The 26,809-nt window shown below is 39.2% G+C and overlaps 1 protein-coding gene across 6 annotated transcripts in view; it reads left to right on the plus strand.

The window, feature by feature from the left end:
• The window catches only part of PSIP1 (PC4 and SFRS1 interacting protein 1), a 70,413-nt gene that overhangs the window by 25,498 nt on the left and 18,106 nt on the right, over positions 1–26,809 (plus strand). For 4 of the 6 annotated variants that reach the window (XM_034774126.1, XM_034774127.1, XM_034774123.1 and 1 more), the window contains 8 exons: positions 3,892–4,008; positions 6,151–6,255; positions 8,453–8,515; positions 16,225–16,348; positions 19,309–19,384; positions 20,624–20,852; positions 21,635–21,753; positions 24,909–24,964. In XM_034774126.1, coding sequence (XP_034630017.1) covers positions 3,892–4,008; positions 6,151–6,255; positions 8,453–8,515; positions 16,225–16,348; positions 19,309–19,384; positions 20,624–20,852; positions 21,635–21,753; positions 24,909–24,964 — 889 coding nt within the window. Of the gene's footprint in view, positions 1–3,891; positions 4,009–6,150; positions 6,256–8,452; positions 8,516–16,224; positions 16,349–19,308; positions 19,385–20,623; positions 20,853–21,634; positions 21,754–22,289; positions 22,464–24,908; positions 24,965–26,809 lie in introns of those variants that run through there. The other 2 variants (XM_034774125.1, XM_034774129.1) reach the window with 2 other exon arrangements.

Here is a 26,809-nt window from a genome sequence, read left to right on the forward strand (position 1 = left end):
CAACAAGAGCTGTACCAGGGGAAAGAATTGTGCCCAGGCCTGGAAGGTGTCCAGTCTGAGAAAAAGCTTACTGAAGCATCTCTGAGGGTGAGATTATCTGTATTCAGTTTGATTAGACATAGATTTGCGCATTTTATTTTATTTTGCTTGGTGACTTACTTTGTTCTGCCTGTTACCACTTGGAACCACTTAAATCCTATTTTCTGTATTTAATAAAATCACTTTTTATTTAGTAATTTACTCAGAGTATGTATTAATAGCTGGGGGAGCAAACAACTGTGCATCTCTCTCTATCAGTGTTATAGAGGGCGAACAATCTATGAGTTTGCCCTGCATAAGCTTTATGCAGGGTAAAACGGATTTATTTGGGTTTAGACCCCATTGGGAGTTGAGCATCTGAGTGCTAGAGACAAGCACGTTCTGTGAGCTGTTTTCAGGCAAACTTGCAGCTTTGGGGCAAGTGATTCAGACCCTGGGTCTGTGTTGGAGCAGACGGGAGTGTCTGGCTCAGCAAGACAGGGTGCTGGAGACCTGAGCTGGCAGGGAAAACAGGAACAGGGGTAGTCTTTGCACATTGGGTGGCAGCTCCCAAGGGGGTTTCTGTGATCCAACCCGTCTTCTGTCCTTGTAGGGCTGGGAAAGAGCCTTGGGAACCCCATGGGATAGGAGGCTCGAGGCTTCTGCCCCTTGAGTTATGGAGGATGAGATGGCTCAGGGCTTTAGCCCCGCCGGGCTGGGGGGTGCTGGGCTTCAGCCCAACTAGGCAGCTTCTCCTGGGACCCAGGGGCTCCAGCCCCTTGGGGGCCCAGAGCGGCCTTGGTTGGCCGAGCCCCTGAAACAGCTCATGGATCCCTAATGGGCCGCAAACCCCTGATTGAGAACTGCTGCACCAAGAGGGAAGAGGGATCAGACCCCTGCAGAGGATAGGGCTCCTCTAGATCCTAGCAAACACATACAAGGTGAGAATTCTGGGCTGACAGGCCCCTCCATTCATAAACTCCCAACGTCCCCTACTAGTCCTCATATCCCAATCCCTTCCCTCCCCTACACACATTCCCATTTACCCCAAACCCTTATTACCACCCATTACTGCACTTCAATACCTCCTTGCCTCCCATTGAGTACTCATGTAATTTATTTTCTTTTCAAAAAGTTTCAGAATATTTTGCTGTACTCATTTAAAAGAAAACAACAACCCACAAACGAACAACTGTGAGGAAGTAGATTTTTCCCTATAATTTACAGTTCATTCTCAGATTTCTGCCCACAGTAGGTTTCAAACTTTAAAAGTTGAAGTCTGAGTCTATCATTAATCTCAATGATGTGTTCTCAGATGAAAGATTTCAGAGTAGCAGCCGTGTTAGTCTGTATCCGCAAAAAGAACAGGAGTACTTGTAGCACCTTAGAGACTAACAAATTTATTAGAGCATAAGCTTTCGTGGCCCACGAAAGCTTATGCTCTAATAAATTTGTTAGTCTCTAAGGTGCCACAAGTACTCCTGTTCTTTTTTCAGATGAAAGAGAATACCCACTGGAGATGAATACAGCCTGAAATAATAGCTCTGAGATGTGTGAACTGCATCAAGAGTCAGTGCTGGAAAGTTTCTGATGTGTGTCAAACACCCATTCTCAGCTCTTCATCTTAGTTTCAGCAGTGTTATTGGTGCCTGCTCTGAGCATGTCTGGTCTAAGCTCCCCACCCAGAGGGATAGGGTAGAGCTTCTACAGATCGCAGCTCACGTGGGGGTAAGGAGAGGGGCTCAGACACCATCAAAGGCAAGCTCTGCCACCCTGAATCTGGCTGTCATGAGAGGAGGACAGGGATGTGAGTGTCAGACTCCCATAGATGGGCAGGGACCCCCAGATTCTTGCGGGCACACAGTAGAGACATGGAGCAGGGCTCAAACACCCCCTAGGTCGGCAGTTACCTCTGGATCACAGGAAGGGATTAGGGAGCATGGCTCAGACACCCACAGAAAAGCTACCCCCAGAACCTGGCTCACATGAGCAGGGAACAGATCATCATAGATGGGTAGGGGGGCTTCAGGTTGTGGTGCACACACAGAAGGGGAATGTGGGGCGGACAGGCTCCCCTACCCCTATTCTTCAGCCCAGTCCTCCTGTCACTTGCTCCCATATCCCTCCTCCCAGTTGTCACACACCCTCCCTCTAATCACCATGACCTCCCCCAAACCCTTTTCTCCTATTCACACCTACTCTTCACCACTAATCACCCTTTCCAGTGAGAATTTTCTTGTGTGGTGTATTTTCAAACAATAGGTTCAAGGTATTCTGAATATTCTGCTGTACTCAAATCACATCTGCTCCCCCTCTTTAAAATCCCTTTTGCTAGAGGTAGATTGGAGTATTATACCTGCCTTTTTACTTCAGATTTCTGCACTAGGTTGGATTTGAGCTGTGTGTGGGGGTTGGTGTTCGGATTCAAGGATTGTGATATTCCCTCAGAGCCTCCCAGGTCCTGTGATTAAAAGGGTAGTCTTCTGGATAGTTAGCCTTTGTCTGAATATGCTCAGATTAATCTATTAATCATACAAACAGGCCTGCGAGTCTTTGCAAGCACCTCACTGGAGAAGGAAACTCTTTTTGAAATAACATTTTAACTTGGTTTCCCTCAAAGGGGACCATAAATTCTGTTGGGGGTAACCTTGAGCATTTGAGACCATGGGGCAGTGGTCTTGAGCCCTGGTTTGATCTATATCTGTGAGCACAAATAGGCTGGCAGAATTTGTCAACTTTAAGGAAAGCTGATTTCTTTTTTATGGGTGCTGTATCTCAGGATCCCCTGGGTCAAATGGCCCCAAATTTGAATAATTACCAAATCCACACCTCCTTTGAGATGCACTAAATTTCAAGGCAATTCAAGCAACTATAGGATTTTAGAGCACAGCTGCTCTGATACAATTGAAGGAACTGGCTTGAATGTTCAGAGGGCAGCATTTATACTTAGTTGGGGATAGCTTCTAGCTGCTAGCATGGCAGCTTTGGGCTCTAATCCAAAACCACTGCCCTCAAGGGGGAAAAAATTAAGAGGGGCGTTCTACTCTCATACAGAGGATGCAAGTCCTAGGAGTGAGACTCGTGCACAATATTATCTACAGAGAAACAGAATTAAAGGTAAGTGATTTTCTCTTCTCTCCTATTTATTTCCATGGTTCTAGTGCTATCCTTTCCACCTTCATTGCATTAAAGAATATTTTTGATTCATATGCCTTTCCTGAAAATAACCATTTGCTTTTAATTCACCTACTGTTGATAGCCAATCTTAGAAGTGGATCAGGTTGTAGCCAAACTACAAACTTTTATCTAATGCCACTTCATATAGCCCAAGCAGTTTTAAATAGTGGTCGTCAGTTTCTTGCGTCAGTTGTGGAATTACTAAATGGCACAATCACATGTATAAGGATGTGCAAGAAAATGCTGGTGGAGTATGCCTTATGTTCAGCAGGGCCTAGGAAATGTCACCCTATGGTGGAATTGAGTTCTGGTGTGCTAAGGATATTACTCAGTTGTATGTGGCTCAAAACTTTTCCAGTCTTTAATTAAATTTCAATGGAAACTTTTTAAAATCTTCCCTTGCAATGTTTGTTGTCTAAACACAACTTACTGCTAGTACATGGGAACCGTGAAAGTTATATTTGAAAGGTTTTTTTCATTGTCTCAGCTGAGAGAAATTTTTAAAATTAGTTATAGTGGAAAAAACTAGATTTAAAAAAAAATCAGTTCTAATAAGCTATGGGACTACTTAAAACACAGGTAAAGAAAATTTGATTTTTAATTTTAAACCCAACCATGCAACTTCAATGTCATTATTATTCATTACTTCAGTAAATTATTTGACTTCATAAATGTGGTAATATTTTTGTTTTAAAGTCCCATCCAACTGTTAACAACACTGTTAAAGAGACTGTTGAAGAAAGCTGTCAAGAGCCCACTGAGGAAAGTGAAGAAAAAGTAGGAACCAAAAGGAGAAAGTCTACAGTTCCCAAAGTAAGTGACTATATAAATTAACTGTTTTAGTATCTGTCTTGGAAATCTTTTCAGTTACAAATTTTAACAACACAATTTTACATATGTAGTTTAAATGAACAATGCAGTGGTGGTGTGACTAAGTCTTCCGTTTTCAGGCATGAACACTAACATTTGTCCTTATGTAATTACTATTATGTATTAAGCCGTTATATATAATTTGAAACAATTTCTTACAACTACAAATACTTAATTTTTTAAAAATAATAATATACAAGTCAGATATTAAACAAGTCAGATATTCAAAATACATATCAGGTAAGTGGAACGAGAAATGATTGTCAAGACCTATGTCTGTTTCTTTAAAAAGTCTATCTAGTTAAACCAGTGCAAACTCCTAATGTGGATGCCTATAAACTGACTTAACCCTTACTTATATCAATTTACTTTGTATCAATGTGTTACTATCAATAATATAGTATAGTTTCTAGTATAGATGAGGCTTCATTTTTGGCATGTAAGGATAAGAGTATACATGACTTTTAAGAAGACAGACTGGATTTTTAGAGGGATACACTTCACTTTTGAAAACATTTCTTTCTAAAATTTCTACTTTTTAATTGCTGCTATAAATAATGTCTAATATTGGGGAGGAAAAGTATTAGTGTTTTCTAGTTCATTTAGTTTGTGGATTTGACATCACTTGTGTAGTCAGTTTTGCTGTATCCCCTTGTCACAGGGTCCACTCACCACATGTGGGGCCGCCTCCTGGTAGCTCTGGGGATTAGCTCTTGCCAGGCACTGCCCTCCTCTGGCTGTGTCTCTACCCATTGTTTCTTTCACACTACACTCCCAGAGCTGTAGCTTCCTGTTCGTGCCTTGGCCCTCTGGCCATGTCACTAAGTTCTTCCCCTTCTGGGGAATTCAAACCAGCTGTCTGCTGATCTCTCAATCACCCTGCGCCACTTCCCAGTGGCTGGCAGGGGAATCCAGGCCTGCCCTCCACACTGGGTTCCAGCCAGTAACAAGCAGCCAAGGTCTGTATGGTCCTACCCTTTGCTGTTGTTTTCCTGGGCTTCTTCCTACCTATCTGGCTTCCTCCTCTTTCTGGGTTTGCTAGTCCAAGCTTCCTTCTCATAGGGAGTGATTGTAAACTACTGCCTTGCAGTGTCCTGCTGCTCACAACTACTGGGATTTATACGGCCCCCTCCTGTTCCTATCCAGCTGAGCCCATTTCCAGTTAGTGGCCTGCTCCCTGTCTTCTTCCTCAAGGGTAGCCTGGGCAGTTAATTGGCCTGCCTAGCCACTTTAACCCCTCCAAGCCTTGTGGAGTAGGCACCCCATCACACCCCTCTATAGTTAAGTTTGGTCTCCTTTGTTTGCGTGAATGTTTCATGTAGAAGAAAGGGAGCGGTTGCTTTAAAAAAAAAATGCGGGCGGGGGGTGAGTGATTGTAAAACCACAAAATTAGGCTTGAAAAACTGTAGGGAATGATGGAGAGCAATCTTAACAAACAGTTTCGGGGTATGCCTCAAAAATGGAAGAAGTTTATATGCAGATTAAACTGACCTTGTTTATTAAAAACAATGAGGAGTCCTTGTGGCACTTTAGAGACTAACATATTTATTTGGGCATAAACTTTTGTGGGCTAAAACCCACCATCAGATGCATGGAGTGAAAAATATAGTAAGCAAAATATATATTATAGCACATGAAAAGATGGGAGTTGCTTTACCAAGTGGTGGGGGGGGGTGTCACTGCTAACAAGCCAATTCAATTAAGGTTAAATTCAGTTGAATTGGCTTATTAGCATTGACCCCCCCACTTGGTAAGGCAACTCCCATTTTTTCATGTGCTATAATATATATTCTGCTTACTGTATTTTTCACTCCATGCATCTGATGAAGTGGGTTTTAGCCCACAAAAGCTCATGCCCAAATAAATATGTTGGTCTCTAAAGTGCCACAAGGACTCCTTAGTCTGTATCAGCAAAAACAACAACATGGCTACCACACTGAAACTTGTTTATTAAATTATTTCAACTAAAGGTGGAAAGCAACTTGATAGCAATGAGTCTGTTGCAGCTGCTGGCCTTTCAAGTTCTTTTAGATTTCGGTTAATATAAATTGTGAAATTTAGCGACTTTGGTTTTTCTATTTACAGTTATCTCCAAAACAGGATAATTTGCCCACTGAAGATGAAACAGAAGAAAAAGAGATGGATGCTGCAAAGGAAGAAGATGTCCCTTCAGAAAAACCCAGTAGTGAAGTATGTGGGATGTTTTTCTTTCTGCCTCAAGCAGATGTTTGAAATACTACATGCAAATTTCTCCTTCTTTTATACACATTTATTTTAGGCCCTAATACAGACTTAAGTATTTCCAGACTCTGTAGTAAAATAAATGAATAAGGAAACCTAAAATGTTCATTTGTAACTAGGGCTGGTTTGAAAACAGGAATTCCATTTTACAAAAAATGGAGGTTTTAACGTTTAGTTTTGTTTCAGTACAGAAGGAAACCAAGACCTGTTGAAAACCGAGAGAGAGTCTCACACATATCATCCCAGAATAGCCAGCAGTCGGATGGTTAGGGCGCTCACCTGGGATGTGGTACACCCACGTTCAGGTTCCTGCTTCATCTGATTTGGGATTTGAACCTGGTTCTTCTGCATTCCACTGGGCTGTTGGCTGTTTTGAGGCCTTTCTCTCCCTTGATTTGACCAGAAATTTCATGCTGGGTCTGAGAAATCTTCCTGACAAAAGTTTCATCAAAACATAAGATGCTTTCAAAATTTCTGTTTGGACAAATCTATATTTTCTAACAAAAAACACTTAATTGAAAAGTTTCTGGCCAGTTCTAATTATGGCATCCTTTTTAAACATCTCAGATTTTTAGCAAATATATCAAAAAGAAACACAATGAAGCAGCCATTATTATTTTTTGTGATACTCAGATTACAAGAACAAACATGCCATAAATGAGGTCTTGATATATTTTGATGTACTGCTGAAATATATTCAGTGACTTGATGTATTTTTTTTTAACCTGTTTAATTTAAATTCAGAGTGCCTGCTAATTCTTATCTGGATTATTATTGAACACGAGCTGAAGTTCACTTGATTTTTAATTTTTACTATTTTTTACAAAATTTAAATCAAGAAAAATGCAAAACATTTTGAGTAGCTCTTAGAGAAAATGAAAAAAAGTGGCATTAATGAGAAAGGTGCATGTGTGTCAAAGGGCCGGAGAGGGTTCAGAGGGCAGTGGCAGAGGTTGGGGGAGTCTTGGCTGGAAGTGGGAGGCTTTACCTGAGCATCAGGCAGCTTTGGCCCCAGGAGGCTTCTTGTTACTCAGCAGCTTTGGCCCATGGATCCCCTTACTGGGCTCCTTGCGGCTGCAGGTTTTGTGGCTACTGTAAATCATGTGTGTCTTTTCAGATGACATGAGCTCTGGTGGTGTGGTATAAAACCTTGCAAATTCACCTCAGTTGTGCAGCACAGCAGAAGCCGAAAGCTAGGTGTATCAGAAAGCTAGCCAGCTGTATACCAAATGAGTACAGCAACCAGCTGCGTGACACAACACATTGCTAAATAAAACTACAGTGCTGGCATGGTCAGACAAGTGTTATTCACCATTATGGCTGAAAGTGGCCAGGAGATTGCATTTCATTGCTTGGTCATTTTCTGACTCCCAGCAAATATTGTGATGACCGTTTAAAACTTTTTTTTAAGTTTTTGGCATACCACTTACAACAAGTGGAGTAGTATGTGTACCACAGTTTGAGAATACTAAATTCTGAAGAAACGCAGCAATTTAATACTGTACTACAAAGATTGTTAAGTCTAAATACAAATATTCTAAATTTGCTGTAGTCACTAACAGAATAATCATCTGACCATATCTCAGGAGTGGCTTAAAATGTAAGGTCAAGTTCTGCTTAAATGTTTATATAATTGATTGAAGTCAGTGGGAGTTAAGAACGTGTATCTGATCGCAGACTTTGGCCCTTAATTATTAGAGTGAATATCAAGCCACGTATACAAATTGGGTAAGGTTAATTAAGCTAATGTATGTATCTCACTCAATACACACTGGGAAACAAACACATTAGAAATTGAATGTAGATGTGACTTGGTGAGTTCAATAAAATATGGCCATACATATTAAACAAAATCCTAATTAGTATTTAATTTGCAATTTACTAAAGTTCGGAACAAGCCATTATACCTTTATCTGTCTCTTTGAAGAGGTGTGTCACTGATTCTTAATCCTCTACTACAGTTTTAGAAAGAAACTTAAATTGCCTAATATGGATACTTGATAACAGATACCTTCATGTGTGCATAGAGTCTTTCACTAAAATACTGTATGGACTAAAGGCTATGGTAAAATGATCATTGAAGCATCATAATAACTTAAACTAACTCTTTTATGTTTTGTTAACATTCTAAGTGTTACTTTTTCAGGGTGTGGTGAAAGCTAATGATGTACCTGTTCCAAAAGTTGCTAGAAGAGGAAGAAAAAGAAAGGTAACAATATACTTAATTTTTCTACTTTATCAATCATTTTGTGATGGTGGCTTTCCTATTGGATTCTCACATTTTTTCAATAACAAATTATATTCCAATCAAAATTAATCTTCATTTGATTTTTGAATAAATGCAAAACTGTACAGCAGTATATCAGCAATTTATTCACTTAACAAATCCCTTTAGAATACAATGAAAATGCCAGTAAATCCTATAGTCCAGAAAAGCCCCCTTTCATTGGAAGCTTACAGAAAAACTGAGTACCAAATTCAAGTTTTTTAGATCTAAGGAATGTCTTCAATATGATTATCTATCTCCTTGAGATTGACATAGATCAGAGAAAGCAAGAGAGATGAGACTGGCTAATCTTTTGTTATATTGTGGCTCCGTTATTATAGTGGCATGGCAGTGCTACTGTAGTTAAGGTTGTGTCGTGACTTCTGGGTTAGGGTTAGCAACCCAAATTTGGGGTCATTTGAGCCAGGAATTGTGGAGATACAAGTCCTGAGATACTAGCTATTTTTCAAAAAGTTTCTAGTGGGCCTTTTTTTGCGCAAAGCTAATGCTCAAAATGTCTAAATGCTCTCATTGGGTGTCTTGCACTACCTTTGGTAAAAACTGATCAACTGAGGGTAGGTCTACACTTACCTCCGGGTCCAGCGGTAAGCAATCGATCTTCTGGGATCGATCCCGGAAGTGCTCGCCGTCGACGCCGGTACTCCAGCTCGGCGAGAGGAGTACGCGGCATCGACGGGGGAGCCTGCCTGCCGTGTCTGGACCCGCGGTAAGTTCGAACTAAGGTACTTCAAATTCAGCTACGTTATTAACGTAGCTGAATTTGCGTACCTTAGTTCGAAGTGGGGGGTTAGTGTGGACCAGGCCTAAGTCTTTGGGGACCCCAAATTTTGACTAGTATTTAAGAACATGTTCACTTATTTGCTTGCGTAAATATGCAACCTGGAAGGATTACAGTGCACACTTGCCGGTAAAGAAAAAATAAATGAGGGTTTCTGTGCAACCACTTTATGCTTGCCTGGGTAGTTGGAGGGATCGTGTTGATGCTCTTTTCCTTGATGAACACACTGCCACTGATGTTTTTCGTCTTGTGGGAGGAAAAGGAAGAGGTGCATGTGTACCTTCAAGATGTATTAGGCATTATTTCTATACAGAATTGTGTAGGTTATGTCAGTAGCAGGACATAAGACTTTTATTACTGAGGGTATTGTCAGCAATGAGGTGGAATATGTAAGAATTCTAATGTTTTAATGATGGTGAAGTGAAAGTGTAGGTTGAGATGGTATCCTATAAGTGTTAAGGGGTTGTAAAAGTCTGTGAATTAGTTCTTAAATTGTACTAATGGTATTCTTTCTGGGTAGTTGGCTAAGTATGTGTGTGTGTGTATGCCAGGATATGGAACCTCCTGAATCTTCCATGAGTTTGTGCATATTGAGGCATTGTTCGAAGAGGGCATGGGCAACATCTTCCTTTTTTTGGTCCTTTAGTAATGTGAGGTGGAAAGATGGAATCCTATGAGTGAGAGTGGATTGTAAAAACTGGAGAAGAGCGTGTACATTTCAGCAACTGCTGGCAGAATATCAGTATGTGTGTGAATTGGGGCATTACTGAAAGGGAACAATTAGTTTGCATGGGCAACCTTAACTGCATTTCCTGGTTTTCAGAAGTTTGAGTTTTACTCAACTCAACGTTCTACAAGGGGACAACATACTACGAAGCAACTTTAACTCTGTGTTAATGCATTAATGTAGGTTTTTTTTTGTTTGTTTGTTTTGTTTTTTTTTTTTCATTTGAATTCATATTGGTGAGCACTTACTTGTACAAGTAGTCCAGATAAAGTCAATGGAACTATTTGTGAGCAGTCACCAATAAAAGTAAGGGTTTCACAACCTAGTCAAAAATTTGAGCCTCACAATTTGTTCTTACGTGATGGAATGCCACTAATTTCCTCTGAAATCTCCTCCCCTATTTTGGTGTTTTCTTCATCTGTGTTTCATTAAAGATTGTTCTGATGCTAATATTTAATAGCTTCATGTAAGTAGGTGCCATTTCTCTACTCCCTTTCCCAAATCAACTGATCTATCATGCTTTAAAGATTTATTTAGTTATTCCATAAAAGAGAGTGCCTGTTCTTTGCGCTAGATGCTCGTTGACATGTTTATAGTCAGTGTAAATTGAGGATTTTGAACTTTGCTGTTCATAACAGGTTGTTGAGCAGTTATGTGCTTTAATTCTGCATAGTGTAAGCTGTGTCCAACTTGATTTTTAGAAATTTGGCTCTATTGCATGGGTGGAGTAACCAAGAACAGGAAGGTAAAAATGTTTACAGTGCCAAAAATGTGGTAGACACTTCACACAACACACTGTCAATTTTCTTACCATCTAACTTTAGACAGTGAAGGGTTACAGTAATGAAAATAATATTTTCACTCCATTCTGCAAAGACTCTATTGTTTTATTCTTTATACGGGTAGAGTATAATACTAGTTGTGTAATACTTTCTATTATAAAACTTCTGTTGCTGTTGCACAAAATGTAATTTGTTTTTTTTTTTCTGAAAAAAAAAAAACAAACAAACCTGGGAAATTACATTCCCAACTTTTTAAAAGTGTATTTAAGGTTGTATTAAGTCAAGCCCTCAAAAGTTAAATCGCATAATTAAGGTTGTGCAAGTGTCTCTTCTTAGGGTATTTCTACACTGCCAAAAAAAAGTATATTCTTAACTCAGGTTATAATAGCAGTGATTACATGGCAACTCTGCTTTTAACTCTGGCTTTAACTTAAGCTGTTAACAACTTGGCTTTTAACTTAGTTTGTGTCGTCTTTCCTATTTTAACCCAAATTAGCTAACTCAGGTTAGCTAATCCAAGTTGAGAACACGTTTTATTTGCAATATAGACGTAGTCTTTGAGTGTGCGATTTTGTGGTACAGCTGTAGAACTACTTAAATAAGTACTTAAACCTGAAAGAGCATTACTAACAAGCAGGGAGCTTCAGTCATGAGGCTTATGACCAGCTCTACTTTCCTCTGCTCCTTATTATTCCTGGTCTCTGTCAATGTTTTTTAAAGGCACTCCCCATCTCTTCAAAGGGGCAGATCACAGACTGTGTCAGCAGCAAAAAGCTGTAGCAGCAGTGTCTTTACATCTGTGAGACTATATAGCCTAGTAGATTGAGGGTTGCTCTGTCATTTCTGAGGTTGGTAGTTCAAGTTTTCAGTAATATGCCATTGTGTATTGTGACCAGAGAAGCCCTCCAAAAGAGGAAGAGAGAAAAAAGGACTGAGAACAGAGCTTTCTTCAAAGTTTAAGCCTTTCAGGTTCCCCATCATCTTCCATCCTGTCACCCATGCTTCCTCTGAACCAGTTTAAATTAAAAAAAAAAAAGCACTGAAGCATAGCATTGCCAATCTCATTTCATGGGGAAAAGGAGCAATGTTTTCTGGAGAATTTCTTTTTCAGGTCTTCATTCAAGAGTCTTCTTGGTACAAAAGAGAACAGACTAGTTTGTGCCACTGCTGGTTCTGTCCAGGCTGATTCAGTGTGCAAGGTCATTTCTTCATGGAGTCCAGGCCTTTCTGATACAGAGATGTCTCAAAAATTTCCTCTGAATTTTCATTGTCCTACCAGGAATCGCAACTCCATGCACCAGTTTGCTTGGACCACCAATGCTACATACATTTTGCAACATTGCATTACCAGTTCCTGGCAGGACTGTTTGCTTCTCTCATGATCCTTGTTTTTCTCACAACTCTGAAGTCCCACCTACAACAGGTGACTTTTTGATACCCATCTGAGATATAACCAGTCAATACTGCTCAAGTTCCACAGTTGCCTGATCTATTTTCAGAGTTGCTCCTTAGTACTGCCTCAAATTCTGGTCTACCTCTGGGTATTCTATTAGACATTCATGGTTCTAGTTGCCCAGGGAAAGATTTCACTATTTCTTTTTCTGATGGGGACTGCTCTAGTGAGTCCATTCATTTTGTATGACAGTGACCAGAAGTGGAAACTTTTCTATGGTGGGGATGCACTTCTCTACAAATTCTCCTTTTTAGTAATGGACTTTCCAGAATCAGGAAGCAGATTAACTTCTGCATCACCTGAGGAAACTCAGATAGGCCCCATTTAGTTCAGGCAAATAGTTGTCCTATGAAGTTAATTACCTCTTCCTAGAATTACAAACCCTTAAGAAGGTGGTTCTGACTTTCTCTTCTTAAGACTCCCTCTGGGTTTAGCTGCTGTTTACTTGAAAAGCAACAATTGTACCTCTGGCATACTGACACTTCAGGTTGGAACAAGAAAGTAAAGTTAAAAATCCTGAATAAGCAAGGGAAGATCTCTTGCTATTAGAGCAGGAAGTTTTGTTTTATGTGTTCAGTAGTATCTACTGGGTGCTTTCCAAGCCCTCATTAAGGGCAGTCCCTTATGTGAGGAGCTTGCAATATAAAGCATCTAATGATTAAAACCACTTATGTTTAAGCAAAAAATCAGCCTCTGTATCCAGTGATTAAATACATGGTGATTGTACCCATAAGAATAAAAACTAAATCATTGAGTCCTAAAGTAGTTAATAGAAATGTAGTGGTCTAGACACTACAGCTGTCTTTTAAGCATTTTGAACCTCTTGGTCTGGGGGAAACTTCTAGTCCAGGACCCCCTCAAATTCCCAGACCAACAGCACTGGAGGCACTTGGCCTGGAACCTGAGATATTTTGCTTTCTAGAGCATGAATACGTGGTAGAGCATGTAGACTTGTTGCTCACATTTTGAAACTGTCCATAAATCCATTCTGAGAACTTGGTATTCATGATGCATTTGAAAGAGCAAAAATCCCATTGTTTCTGACAACCAGAGCTATATAACCTGGAGTTTCTTCTAGACAAGGCTCTTGACTGAACACAAGTCCTACCTTCCTGAAAGTCCAAGGGTACGTCTCTACTTACCCGCTGGTTCAGCGGCCAGCAATCAATCTTCTGGGATCGATTTATCGCGTCTTGTCTAGACGCGATAAATCGATCCCAGAAGTGCTCGCCGTCATCGCTGGTAATCCTGCTCTGCGAGAGGAGTAGGCGGAGTCGAAGGGGGAGACTGCCTGCCGCGTGTGGACCCGCGGTAAGTACCTTTAAGTTCGAACTAAGATACTTCGACTTCAGCTACGTTATTCACGTAGCTGAAGTTGTGTATCTTAGTTCGAACTGAGGGCTTAGTGTGGACCAGGCCCAAGTCTCACTGTTTAGGAGCTTTGTGATATATTCCTTCCACCTCAAGCCTCACACTTCCTAATCCTTTAAACCTGCATCTCTTCAGAGACAACATTTGGAGTCTGTGCATTATTTGATGCTTCAAATAATCTCTGAACCTGTTTTTTTTAATATCTGGTGGAGTCTTCCCCATATTTCCTATTAAAATGTTTTTCTGTTAGTAGTTACATCAGTGAGGAGTGTTTCTAAGTTTGAAGGCCTTATTTATCTGGAATCCTTGCATGCAACTTTTTCCAGATGTGATTCTTAGACCTTCACCAAAATTTTCTATCTCCCAAAATTATGGTTTTAATTTGAACCAATTTATTTAAATATAAGAATGGCTAACCTGGGTCAGACCAATAGTCCATCTAGCCCAATGTCTTCTGATAGTGAGGAATGAACAGAACAGGGCAATTATTGAGTTACCCATCCCCTGTCATCCAGTGCTAGCTTCTGGAGGTCAGAGGTTTGTGGATATCCAGAGCATGACGTTGCATCCCTGACCATCTTGGCTAATAGCCATTAATGGACCTATCCTCCAAGAACGTATCAAATTCTTTTTTATACCCAATTATACTTCTGGCTTTCACAACATCCCCTGGCAACAAGTTCCACAGGTTGTGCATTGTATGAAGAAGTACTTCCTTATGTTTGTTTAAACCTGCTGCCTATTAATTTCATTAGGTGACCTGCTGTTCTGATGTTGCGTTGTGTTGTTTGTCTTTCTTGTGTTCTAAGCCCTTCCACACAAGGAGATAGGTTGCAAACTTAGATGTAGTCATGACTGACAGTCTTTTTACACAAAACTAATCTTTGAAGAAAATCAGGTACATTTTAAGATTAGGTGGTTGACCTAAGAAGGGATACAGTGCGTCCCTATCCACTATTTCCGGATGGATACATTCAGGAATTTGTCAGGTCTATAAATTGTTCATCAGAGATTTCCTTCCTTCTGTGAGGGCTCACTCAGTCAGGCATGTGGCCTTCAGAATGAACAAACAAACTCCTCTTATTTGAGGGTGCAGATGTGTTCCTCTTGGTTCTGTTTTCTTGCTATTTTAAGTTTCCCCTTCTGTTTGTGGAGATTTGTTTTACAGCTGATTACATCTTAGCTGTAAATGGATCATAAAGCACCAGGTGCCCACAAAAGAGAAAAGTAAAATCTACATACCTATCTGTAACTTACTTTCTCTGAAATGGACTCCTCATGCTCCCTGAGACTCCATTCAGGGCATCCTAACTTGCATTAAGTTCCAGCTGGAGGGGATATTCTCTCAGTCTTTATTTTTCACCTTTATGGGGCATTTGTGCAGAGAGAGATGTAGAAATCCTGGGTTTCCCTTATATTAGGATCTTCCTTTGCCATAAATCTTTATTTTCATTTGTTTTATATAATTAATAAGTAGATAGATTCACTGTCTCCAGGCAGGATACTTTGATGTTTATTAATTTGAATTTATAGATATCTTCTCAGTTTGGGCTGTTAGTTGGGGCACTAGGGAGGCATTTAGTTATCTGAATAGCTCCACCCATTGTTACTATATTGTGAAACTAGAGAGAGGTTATTTTTTTAAAAGGAAGTATCTGTGTAGGGAAGATAAGGGAGAATTAATTACAGAGTTGTAATGGATCACCGAGCACCGGGTACCCACTTCAGAGAAGAATAAGAGGTAAAGTTCAGTTACCTACCCATAATTTTTCCTTCTGACAGCCAAAAGCAGTCTTTGACGGTAAAAGAATGTATATTGTAAGTAATCTTTCAAAGACTTAATTTTTACAGAATGAGTCTAGTTTCTTTTTCCAAGACAGTTTATTGCTCTGAAATTATCTGAGTGTGTGCGATATAGTGGCTAATGTTCTCTGTGTGTTCATGTATGTGTAGTTTTTGTTTAAATCTGAAAATGGTTGGTGTATAGTCTGTTAATTGCAGTATAGATAAACCAACTATATTTTAAGTGTAGCCTCAATTGTTAAAACTTATTACAAGTGTTTTCAGATGATACCCATCTTGTGCATGTGTGTCATGGTTGAAATAACATTAACAGTTACTGCATTTGTAGCTTCTTTAAGTGGTGTGTAAATTATGTCTGAGCAGAAATGAGGGCTGGTCTACACTGAAGCTGTAAGTTGACCTAAGTTAGCTACTTCAGTTATGTAAGTTAGGTAACTGAAGTTGACATAACTTAGGTCGACTTACAGCGGTGTTTACACCGCACTGTGTCAACTTGCCTTCTGCCTCTTGGGGAGGGGGAATAGAGACCTCGACAGGAGAGCGTTCTGCTATCGACTTAGCTTGTTTTTACCAGACCCACTAAATGGACACCGCTGCATTGATTGCAGCAGTGCCAATTTAGCCGGAAGTATAAACAAGCCCTGAGAAGTAGTTGGAAGAACAGGGGTGAAGGGAGATTATCATTTTTAATTATATAAATTGTGTCCTTTAAAACAGTCTGAAAAACAAGCAGAAGCTGAGGAGGCAGCAGTAGCAGTGGCAACAGCTACAACAGTGGCAGCAGCAACAACTGCAGTAGTTGTGGCTCCTAAAGTGAGCCCTAAAAGAGGAAGACCAGCAGGTAACTTCACCATAAGTCTGACTTAATTTTTTTCCCATTTAATTTTTTTAATGCAGAATGAAAGAATTTTCTTCTGTAGACAACAAGTATTACAAAGCATTTGCTCTCTAAGGCTATGTCTACGCTAGAGAGCTTACAGCAGTACTGATGCAGCTGCGCTGCTGTAAGATCTCTCGTGTATCTGCTCTATGCTGAAAAGAGAGAGCTCTTCCGTTGACATAAGTAATCCACCCCCTACAAGCAGAGTGATGAGCTGTATTGGCGGGAGAAACTCTCCCATCGACATAGCACCATGCACACTACTTATGTCACTCGGGGATGGAATATTCACACCACTGAGCGACATAAGTGGTAGTGTAGACATCGTCTAATGCTGAAGGGGACCTCAAAGTATAAAACAGCTTAATTGTAGGGTTGTGTGCTGAATGTCCCAAATATCAAACTGTGAAGTGTTCAGCACATAAGAGTTTCAACTATTAGACTTCGTGATGTCCTCTGAAATTATTTATTTATTATATTGTGATACAAATAACACCCTCACCATGCTGTTGATGTCACAACTATTGCAGAACCTTGCTTGTCTATAGAGTATCTGGTAAGAGCTAGTTATTGCCGTGTGGCATAGTGCTACAGAGATTTATATTTTATCACAAAGATTATAAAACTGATACCAACAGGTTGCAAACGCATATCTGTAGGCTACAATTAAAGAAATAAGATTGGGGTGGCGGTGCAGAGAGCACTATCAGTTACTGGGGATCTGTGTTTAGTTGTGAGAGTACTAGCATAAGGTTAACTGAGGTGCCACTTGCAGCAGTACCCAGTGTCTCTGTAATTCCAGAAGAAGACATGTAACAAACTAAATATTGACCTGGAATGATTTGCCATCAGTGGAATAATACAATTGTTTCATATCATGCACCACTTCACGAAAGATTGTGAAGTGCTTTGACTGATGGAAAAATGCTACATAAGAGATAGGAACATTTGCTTGCTGTCCTATATAATAATACCTAATATTATTACTGCAGATTCTTTAATATGACTATTAATAAAAGCATGTATATTTATGGCTGCTAGCTTTATTTCACCTTTCATTAAAGTTCACCAGGCTTTATTAGGCTGGGAAAAAGGAACACTTGCGTTGTATCTTAAATGTTATAAATTACCAAACTGAAAAAAAGATACAAAAAACAGTATGAATGAATACTTAAGACTTGTCAGTTACCATCAATAAAGATACGTTTATATTTATAAAAGGTTTTCAGAGACAAAACTGAAATATCCCAAAGATGGGGAATCAAATATAAAGGTTAGGAGAGAAGGAAGAGTGATGTGCAAAAGCATCTCAGACCTAGTAGGGGGCTGCATGTGTAATTCTGTTCTGTATACACCACACTCATAACCATAGTGTCTAAGCATCTTTGAGTAGTGAATTAAGCAGCGTGACTAATATCTGCCAGGAGTTTGGTCTCTCATTTTCTCTCCCAAAGGAGTGGGTACAATGAAGTGTTTGGTCTTTATTTAGAATTTTTTATTATTATTATTATTATAATGCAAGCACACACATTGCTGTATGTTAGGGAAAGCAAAGTCAAGGAAATGTGCCTTGTACTAAGATCAGAAGTTGTTGAAATTTGTGATGGTCCTTTGTTCCTTTGGGAGTTCATTCTGCGGTGTTGGGCAAGCCCTTGAGAAAGCTCTGTCTCCTTCACAGACAAGCTTTATTTTTTCATTATGTAGGTGGTAATTTCTTTGTGCAGTTTTGATAAGAATGTTCCTGGAATAAAGCATTCATTTCTGGATACCTGAACACAAGAAAACCTGTAGGGAGCTCAGAGAAGAGTAAGAAAAACAATTGAGGGACTGAAGGGTTATATATATATATATTTTTTTTTTGAGGAAGATTAAAAGCAGTGAATATTGTGAAAAGTTTGGTAAACAAGTGAAAGGGAGAACAGAACTATCTATGAAATCTGTATAATATGAAAATATTGCTAACAATTCTGCTCTATTTTTGAAAATTGCAAGATTTAATGTACTGCAGTTTTTAATTTGTGAAAAGTCATAAGTACTGTGTAAATATACATGTAAGTAAAAGCTCTTTAAAATTCACAATTTAATACTACATGAGAAAATAGTTCTTTGAGCAGTTATGTACATCATATTAGCCTGTAGTGTGGACAACAGATAAGTTGCTTCTGATACTCATTTATATCTTCTGGCATTATGAAAACAGAAGTTTTGTTTTTTTTTAAATGCAGCCATAGCTTAACTGTTTTTAGGGGTTTTTTTGGCATGGAAGCTAGGAAGTTATATTTGACTTTGAATTAATTTCTTAAGTCATCCGCACAATCTCTCCTAGCAAAATAATACAATTTTAGCAACTTAAAATGGATTGTAAAATGTTTAGAACATAAGAGATATTATCTGTTATGCTTATACACAGAATGTAAGCAATAAAAGGAGTCAATGTAAAAGCCAGATGGAATTAAATACACCCTTCTGGCCTTCTCTGGGGAACATATCGCTAGGCAATATGCAACACAGCATCCCCTGGCATTAGAGTGTCATGTGCATGTATTGCTTAGCAGTGCTGCACACTAAATCCAGTGGCATCTCAGATATTGGGAAGTACATTTCCTAGCAACATATTCAGTGGAGGCAGCAGGATAGCATCTCCTGCAGATTTTAATCTAAAGTGGTACTGTGCACAATATTTTCATCTTGCAGTACTTAGGATAGAAGTGCCAAGGAGGTAGAGAAATTATTTAGCATATTGTAAATATATGATGAAATTAAGAAATCTCTGAAAAGGTGATAGGTCAGCATATCAATCCCATTCAGTATTATCTCTCTGATGTTATTTTATCAGTTGATGTTGCTATGAGAATAGTCAGTTTTAAATAAGAAACAAATGGAGGCTGTAGACTAACCTGATCTTTCTATTTGAACATTAGCTACAGAAGTAAAAGTTCCAAAACCAAGAGGAAGACCCAAATTGGTGAAACCACCTTGTCCTTCAGAAAGTGACATGTGAGTTGGATTTTAATATATAATCTCTTTACATATTGTAAATCAAATGGCTGTTTTCGAGAAGCTAGCATAACTGTGCCACTGAGTGCCTGAGCACTGTTTTTCCTGGGGTGGTGTTTATCAGTAGGTGGTTGCTTGCTTTGGTAGATGAAGCAGTTATTAAAGACTTAAATCAGCTGTAAGTATGCCAAGGTAGCTCAAACTCAGGCACGATAGAAAGCTCTTTCTCCCTAATTTGAAAAATTTCTTCAAAGAGCCTTATTTTCTGTTAAGTTTGTCTGTACATTTATATCTTAATACCAGATACTCATTTTTGTGATGAAGAAACAGGGAGGATCATGCAAAAAACCTGTACTAGCCTTTTACAGCTGCTTTATTAAGGTTTGTAATAAGAAACCCACAGAATCCCACAAGTGAACACCATGGAATCTAAGTGCTGTTTGAAATGGAATAGTGCTATGTACACATCCCTTTTGCCCTATATTAGGGTCATGCTAGCTCTTAACCATCCTAATAATTGAAAGAATAGTCAACTATTTGTATATTCTAAACTTGCATAGTTCTCTTTAGAAGTTTTATAGGACATATGTGCATCTACATTAGATATGTGCCTTAAATAAATGTCTTGGTATAATTGATTTAAAAGGTTAGCATTTATTGCAAACATAACATGTGCTTAGCATTAGGTATGTAAGCCAGTCCATTGAAGTAATTAGTACTGCTCACATGCTTAAAGTTAATCATGTGAGCAAGGGTTTGCAGGATTGGGGTCTAAGTCAGTTAAATGAGAAGAGGGAGTTTGCATCTCATGAGCTCTAAATTTATAAATACTTAAGCACATGTTTAACTTTATGCACATGAATAGTCTCACTGACTCCTTGCACTAACTTCAGTAGGTCTACATATATGCATACAATTAAGCACATGCATAAGTGTTTGCTGGGCCCAAGTACTAAACATTACTATTATTTGTCTCTGTGAATTCAGAAATAACGGGATAAACCCACTTTCTAAAGGATATCTTCATAATCAAAAGGGTTTGGAATTGACCTATTTTTTGTAAAGATGAACTATGAAGTGATGAAGCACTCTTTTTAATAAAGCCATTTATGTAAACATTCATTTCTTCTTTGGCTATTGAGAGTACTTGGCTCCATTTTACACTCAGTATAGATAAGGATTACGAAGCCTAAGCATGGACATTGACTGAAAGATAACTAATTTTTTATTACATTTTAGTGTTCATGAGGAGGATAAGACCAAGAAAAAAGTACCAGAAGAAAAACAACCAAAAAAACAGCTGAAAAAAGATGAGGAGGGTCAGAAGGAAGAAGACAAACCAAGGAAAGATATTGACAAAAAAGAAGGAAAAAAAGAGACTGAACCAAAAAGGAAAAGTGCCACTAAAGTGGGTTCTACATCAGCCTCTGATTCTGAAGAGGATGGAGAAGAGCAGGAAGGTGATAAGGTAAGATATATGTTTCTTTGATTAGTTTATATCTTGGCTGTTGATTTATTTATTCTTCTAAACTGGCGGGAAACATCCACTAAAAACAATGGGTTAGTGAAGATATGCCCTGAAGCTAATTCCAGGTCTTTAATTCTGGGCATTAACAGTTGCAGTCTAGTGTTCAGACTCCCATACAGAAGCATGCTATGGAATGAGAAGCTGCAGATCTCTCTTCCAAAAGGCAATTTCAGTAATCCTTGGTATTAACTAGGAGTAATTTTTTTTAAGTGGCTTTAATTTAAATCCACCCTTAGGCAAGGTAGCATCTTTTAATACGAAAAAATGCCGTTTAGGCAATATAATAGAACTTTGACTGCATGGGGCTTTTTCTATAATTGCTTTTTTAGAGCATACTAAGGGTTTTGTGAGATTTATTTTGAAAGAAAAAAACTAGAATGCTCTGATCATTTCAGAGTTGATTCCTTTTATGGATTTTGTGACTTTATTTTTTTTTTTTCTCTCTCCCGCCCCGTGTGTGCGATAACAGATGACTTGCTCTATCTGAGAGAAGAAAATGAGTGCTGGCAAACTTAAATTTATTACCATCGCATACATGAGAATCTCTTACCACTCACTTATTAGAGGTAGTTGTGGGGAATTCTAGACCTTGTCGACGTGCCCTTATCAAACAGATGTAGTGATTTAGTTCTGAAATTTTAACTGCTGACATTTTTTTGATTTGTAGTAATCTAAATATTCCTCTCTTCCCACCAATCTCTAAACTCTGTTAAATGAAACAGAAGAGAAAAGGAGGAAGAAACTTTCAGGGTGCTCATAGGAGGAATATACTAAAAGGCCAACACGAGCGAGATGTAGGAGAAAGAAAACGCAAGCAAGAAGAGCCGATGGAATCGGAGCCGTGAGTATATTCTTTAATATGTAGTGGTTGTGCAAGCTGATAGTGGCTGAGAATAACATGCAGAGACAAAATCTGAAGAAAAATTCCTTTAGCGAAGAAAAATCCTTTCAGTCTGAAATATCTGGTGGTGGTTTCCCCTTTTCTAGTGATATTTTTTTCTAACTTTTCTTGTAACATATCCTCAATTTACATAGATTAATATAAGGGATGAATATAATTTGGGGGACAGTGGGAGAAAATTGGACTTCAGCAAATATAAAAAGTATTGTCAATCTTGCAATATATTAGACTTCCCAATATCAGGGCAGAGTTGACAGGTTCTGTCTAGAATTATTGTGACTATTAATGCTTCCTATATTCAAGCTTACCTTTATGAAGAAAAAGAACTTAACTCTGATCCATGTACCATGTCTTAAATCTTGAATATATGAGGCTGAGAGAGTGCTAGGGCTCATTAATTCCATGGCTGTGGAATTCTGATCAGGTTATAGAATGCATAGGGTTCCCTGGAAAACATTTCCTTCTCTGTCTGGCAGCTGGAGCCCACACCGTCAGACAGAACAAGGAAAAGGTTCTGGCTTATGCTACTCTGGCTCTGCAAAGCCAGTTGAGTGATTTCAAGAGCAGTCTGCACTCAGAAGAGAAACTATCACAAAAGAACCAAGCATCAGCATGGAGAGAAGATGCTGCCAGAGTTGTTTTTTTTTTTTTGGGGGGGTGGGGGGGGGGGGGGGGGGAACACTAGGAAGAAATCTCTGTCCTGTTCTGGCGAGCAATTCCAGGAATGGGTGAAGAAGGAACCACCAAGAGATCATGATGTCCCCCACAGTTGGTGGGAGGGAGGAAGAAAGGGGGAGAACAAGATAACAAAACTCTGGGAGAAAAGGAGATGAGAAAACAGTCCCTCCCTCTCCACATAATGACAAAGTCTAACACTAAGGTTCCCCTCTAACCTTTCCATGCCTAGTAACAAGAACGCAGACTTGATCTTTCTGTCCTCCTCAACCACCCTTTTTTCCTGGCAGCCTAAATTTATTCCTTTTTGCTAGCTGCAAAATTGGAAGCATCTCCAGCTCCCAAAGATACTAAACTCTGCCCCACCATTCCTCAACAACTGGTCTTAATGTTTTGTTAATGCTTAATTATGTGCTACGCTTCTAATTCTGCAACAAATTGTAATGTATTGATTTGGTTATTCATTTTAATACTAATGAAATAAAGAAACTCGTTTTAAATATCTTTCAGGTTTACTTTTATGCTTCTGAAGAGCTAGAAACAGTTGCATTTAAATTATTATAGGTAGGAGAGCATTTGCTTCAGCCTTGGGATTCAGCGTATTATGGAATATGCAGGCCTTTATTATAGCTAGTGACTAATGTTAACGATAAACTTAGAACCAAAAGAAAAATTTAAGTGTGCTCTTTACTTCTGCAGTACTCTCTGCCTGCATGTTAATAAGAAGGAAGTCTGTTATTCCTCACAGAACTAATAGTCTAAACAGATGGAACAATCTTGCTTATGCATCTTAAATTTGTTCTACTGTGCCTCTGTATTATTCCTTTATATTTAAAACTGTATTTTGTTCTGGGCTGCCGGTGTCATGAAAGATACTCTATGAAATTTGTTTTGTGTTCCTGTAAATCTGTGAACCTGTAATTGGTTAGGATGAGAGGAACATCCAGGATATGCTTAAGGACTTTTTTTTTTTTTTTAATTGATTTTTTTGGTCAGTTTTTGATATCTGTTGTGTCAACTGCATCAAAAATATACTGAATATGCATTGCAGAAAATGTGATTCCTCTGCATGTTAGGATTTCCAACCGTAAAATAAGACTTTGTATATATGTAGAAGTAGTACCAACTATAATACAGTCTAAAGCAGTGGTGGGCAACCTGTGGCTGATGGGCCGCATGTGGCCCGTCAGGGTAATCCACTGGCGGGCCGTGAAACAGTTTGTTTACATTGTCCGTCCGCAGGCAAGGCCGCCCGCAGCTCCCAGTAGCCACAGTTCGACGTTCCTGGCCAATGGGAGCTGCAGGAAGTGGCGCAGGCTGCAAGGACATGCTGGCTGCCGCTTCCCACAGCTCCCATTGGCTGGGAACGGCGAAACGCAGCCACTCGGAGCTGCAGGTGGCCATGCCTGTGGATAGTCAATGTAAACAAACTGTCTCACGGCCTGCCAGCGGGTTGCCCACCACTGGTCTAAAGACTTGATAAACAGGGATTTATAGTGGTTCCTGAACCATGTAGTTGAGAGTTTAAAACTTTTATTTTGTTGCAAAATAAGACACTGAGAACTTTGTAATGTTTTCTCTCCTCCTTCTGTGACTGAAGGGTGGCCATGTCATTATCTTGAAGTTTTTTCCTTTAAGTCCGTGTTTTCATTTTATTGTGTTGTATTAGTATTTTCACTCATCCTAAGGGAAAGAGCCATGAGATTTGTAAAAATACTGTGGGGGGAGGGGGAAGGGGGGACAGGAATTAAATTCTTTATACTGCTTATTAAGGTGTTTCAATGTGATTAATACATAATATGGCCATTTGTATTAGGGCACTTAACGGTGTTTCTGTAGATTTCTCTCCTCCACTGTTGGGGGTGGGGGCAGGATTTGTGTGGAGTTTTTTTGGAGGGTGGGAGGCAGGGGAAGGTGCCATATGATAGGGACTGTTAGAATCCCGCACCCCCATTACTATGTGTAGCTGGTGTAGAACCAAGTGCCACTTTTAAAGTCTGATGTGAGCCATTAAAGTGTTCTTGAAGTCATAAAATATTCTGTTGTGTGAATCTTTCATACAGTGCATTTTTCTTTTTAACTTTCACATGCGACAAAAGCACAGAGAATAAAATTTATAAATCTGTACGATTCCTTGTGACTTGATTAATTTGTTTATCCTTCCATTAATGCTTTGCTATGTGTAAACGCCGATTGCTATTGAAAGCAATTTGTTAATCTGGGAGATTCTGCTATCCATGCTGTTATTAAATTAATCATCATCTACTTCATTATGCAAGATCAGTGTTTGTCCTTTTCTTGCGCTAATGTTTTGAGTTACTGCCTTAGTCATGAAACAGCGTATCTCATTTAAAAAAGTTGAAATTACAGACTTCAAAAGAAGAAAAAACATGTTGTAAAATGTTTAACATTTTTAATAGGCAGAGTAAAGAGGAAAACAAGAAACCAGAAGTAAAGAAGATGGAAAAGAAGCGAGGTTAGTTTAATGAAGCTATACAGAATATTTTTAGCCTCTTTAATTGTAAATAAAACGTATCTATAAACTGAAACTTCATTAGCGAGGGGTTTCTGGATCAAAACAATCCAAGATATTTAGGCTGCGACTCTGCTTCTTGCAAGTACTTTAAGCAGTGCATTTTTGTTCCAAGTCTTTTGCTACATCCCTACCTCCCATGTGTTTCTCTGCCTTCAGCAGTACAAACAAAGCCACTCTCCAGTACTCCCGATTTATCCGTTGTCATTCCCTTTTTAAAGCTGTTTATGTGGGTAGCAGGGAGCAGCGTCTTTCTCAATCTCTTAGGAGAAATGTCTGGTTCTCTGCACCCTGAACAGGACTGCTCAGGAAGTTCCTGTGCTCCATTTGTTTTTTCTCTTCTGCCCCATCATAGCAGAGCAGTTGACAAGGCGTTTCAATCTTTAAGACAACACACTCAGGAGCCCTATCACAACTACTCACAGACACTTGTTCTGCCAAGGGAAGGGGCTTAGGCTCTGGACAGGTTACTGGGGCTTCCACATCCTTGCACGTTAACCTGCACACCTTTGCAAGGGAAGGTCATTCCTTTTCATTCCTTGGGGCTCAGCAAAGTTGACTGTCCTCACAAAAAAGGAATTTTTGGGGGCCAGTCCAAATATCTCCCCTTCCACCTTAGTAAAATTCTTCAATATTTGCTACATCCTGATTTGTCTATGATTGGAGAAGGGCTCAGAATCCATAATAGAAAACTAGTCGTTTTATTTCCTTTCTGGAATTGGTCCCCTGCACTTGTACTCTTCTACACCCCCACGAGAAGCCTTTCAGAGCTTCTACAGTAGCCCTTTCAGGATCCCTTAATACAGACGAGTGAGGCTGTTTAAAGGTTTGCTTTTAAGAAAAATAATATAGGTGTTTCAAGACCACTTTGGGAGTTACTGGTTTGTGCGTGGTGATGTTTCAGAGACTAAGACAAATCTGAGATTCCTCCAGTATTTTATTGAAAGCTGTTTTGTCCAAATGTCTCTGAATATAAATGTATACATATACGAACAAATAATGTAGAACATACTTACAGGAAAGGGGACTCTTTCCTGGGAAGCAGTGACTTTGAAAAAGATTTGGGGGTCGATAATCAGCTGAACAGGAGCTCAAAACGCAGTGCTGTGGCCAAAAGGGCTAATGTGACTCTCGGATGCATAAACATGAATCTCAAGTAAGAGTAGAGAGGTTATTTTACTTCTGTTTGGCACTGGTGTGACTGCTGTTGGAATAGTAGGTCAAGTTCTGGTGTCCACAATTTAACAAGGATGTTGATAAATTGAAGAGGGTTTGGAGCAGAGCCACAAGAATGATTAAAGGATTAGAAAACATGCCTTATAGTGATAGAATCAAGGAGCTCAATCTATTTAGCTTAACAAAGAGAAGGTTAAGGGGTACCTTTATTAGTCTCTCAGTACCTACATAGGGAACATATACTTAATAATGGGCTCTTCAGTCTAGCAGAGAAAGGTATAACATGATCCAATGTCTGGAAGTTGAAGCTAGACAATTCAGACTGGAAATAAGGTGTAAATTTTTAATGGTGAGAGTAATGAACTGTTGTAACAACTCACCAAGGGTAGTATTGGATTCTCCATCACTAGCAATTTTTAAAATCATAATTAGTTGTTGTTCTAAAATCTGTGCTCTAGAAATTATTTTTTGGCAGCTCTGTGGCCTGTTAAGAAGATCAGATGATCACAATGGCCCCTTCTGGCCTGGGAATTTATGAATTGGGGGAGATGGGAGTCCTAGAAAAGTGAGAGAGAACAAATTTTCCATTTGTTTGTAGTATATCCAAAACAC

This window comes from Trachemys scripta, chromosome 6 (assembly GCF_013100865.1).
Source record: "Trachemys scripta elegans isolate TJP31775 chromosome 6, CAS_Tse_1.0, whole genome shotgun sequence".
NCBI classification, from domain to species: Eukaryota; Metazoa; Chordata; order Testudines; family Emydidae; genus Trachemys; species Trachemys scripta.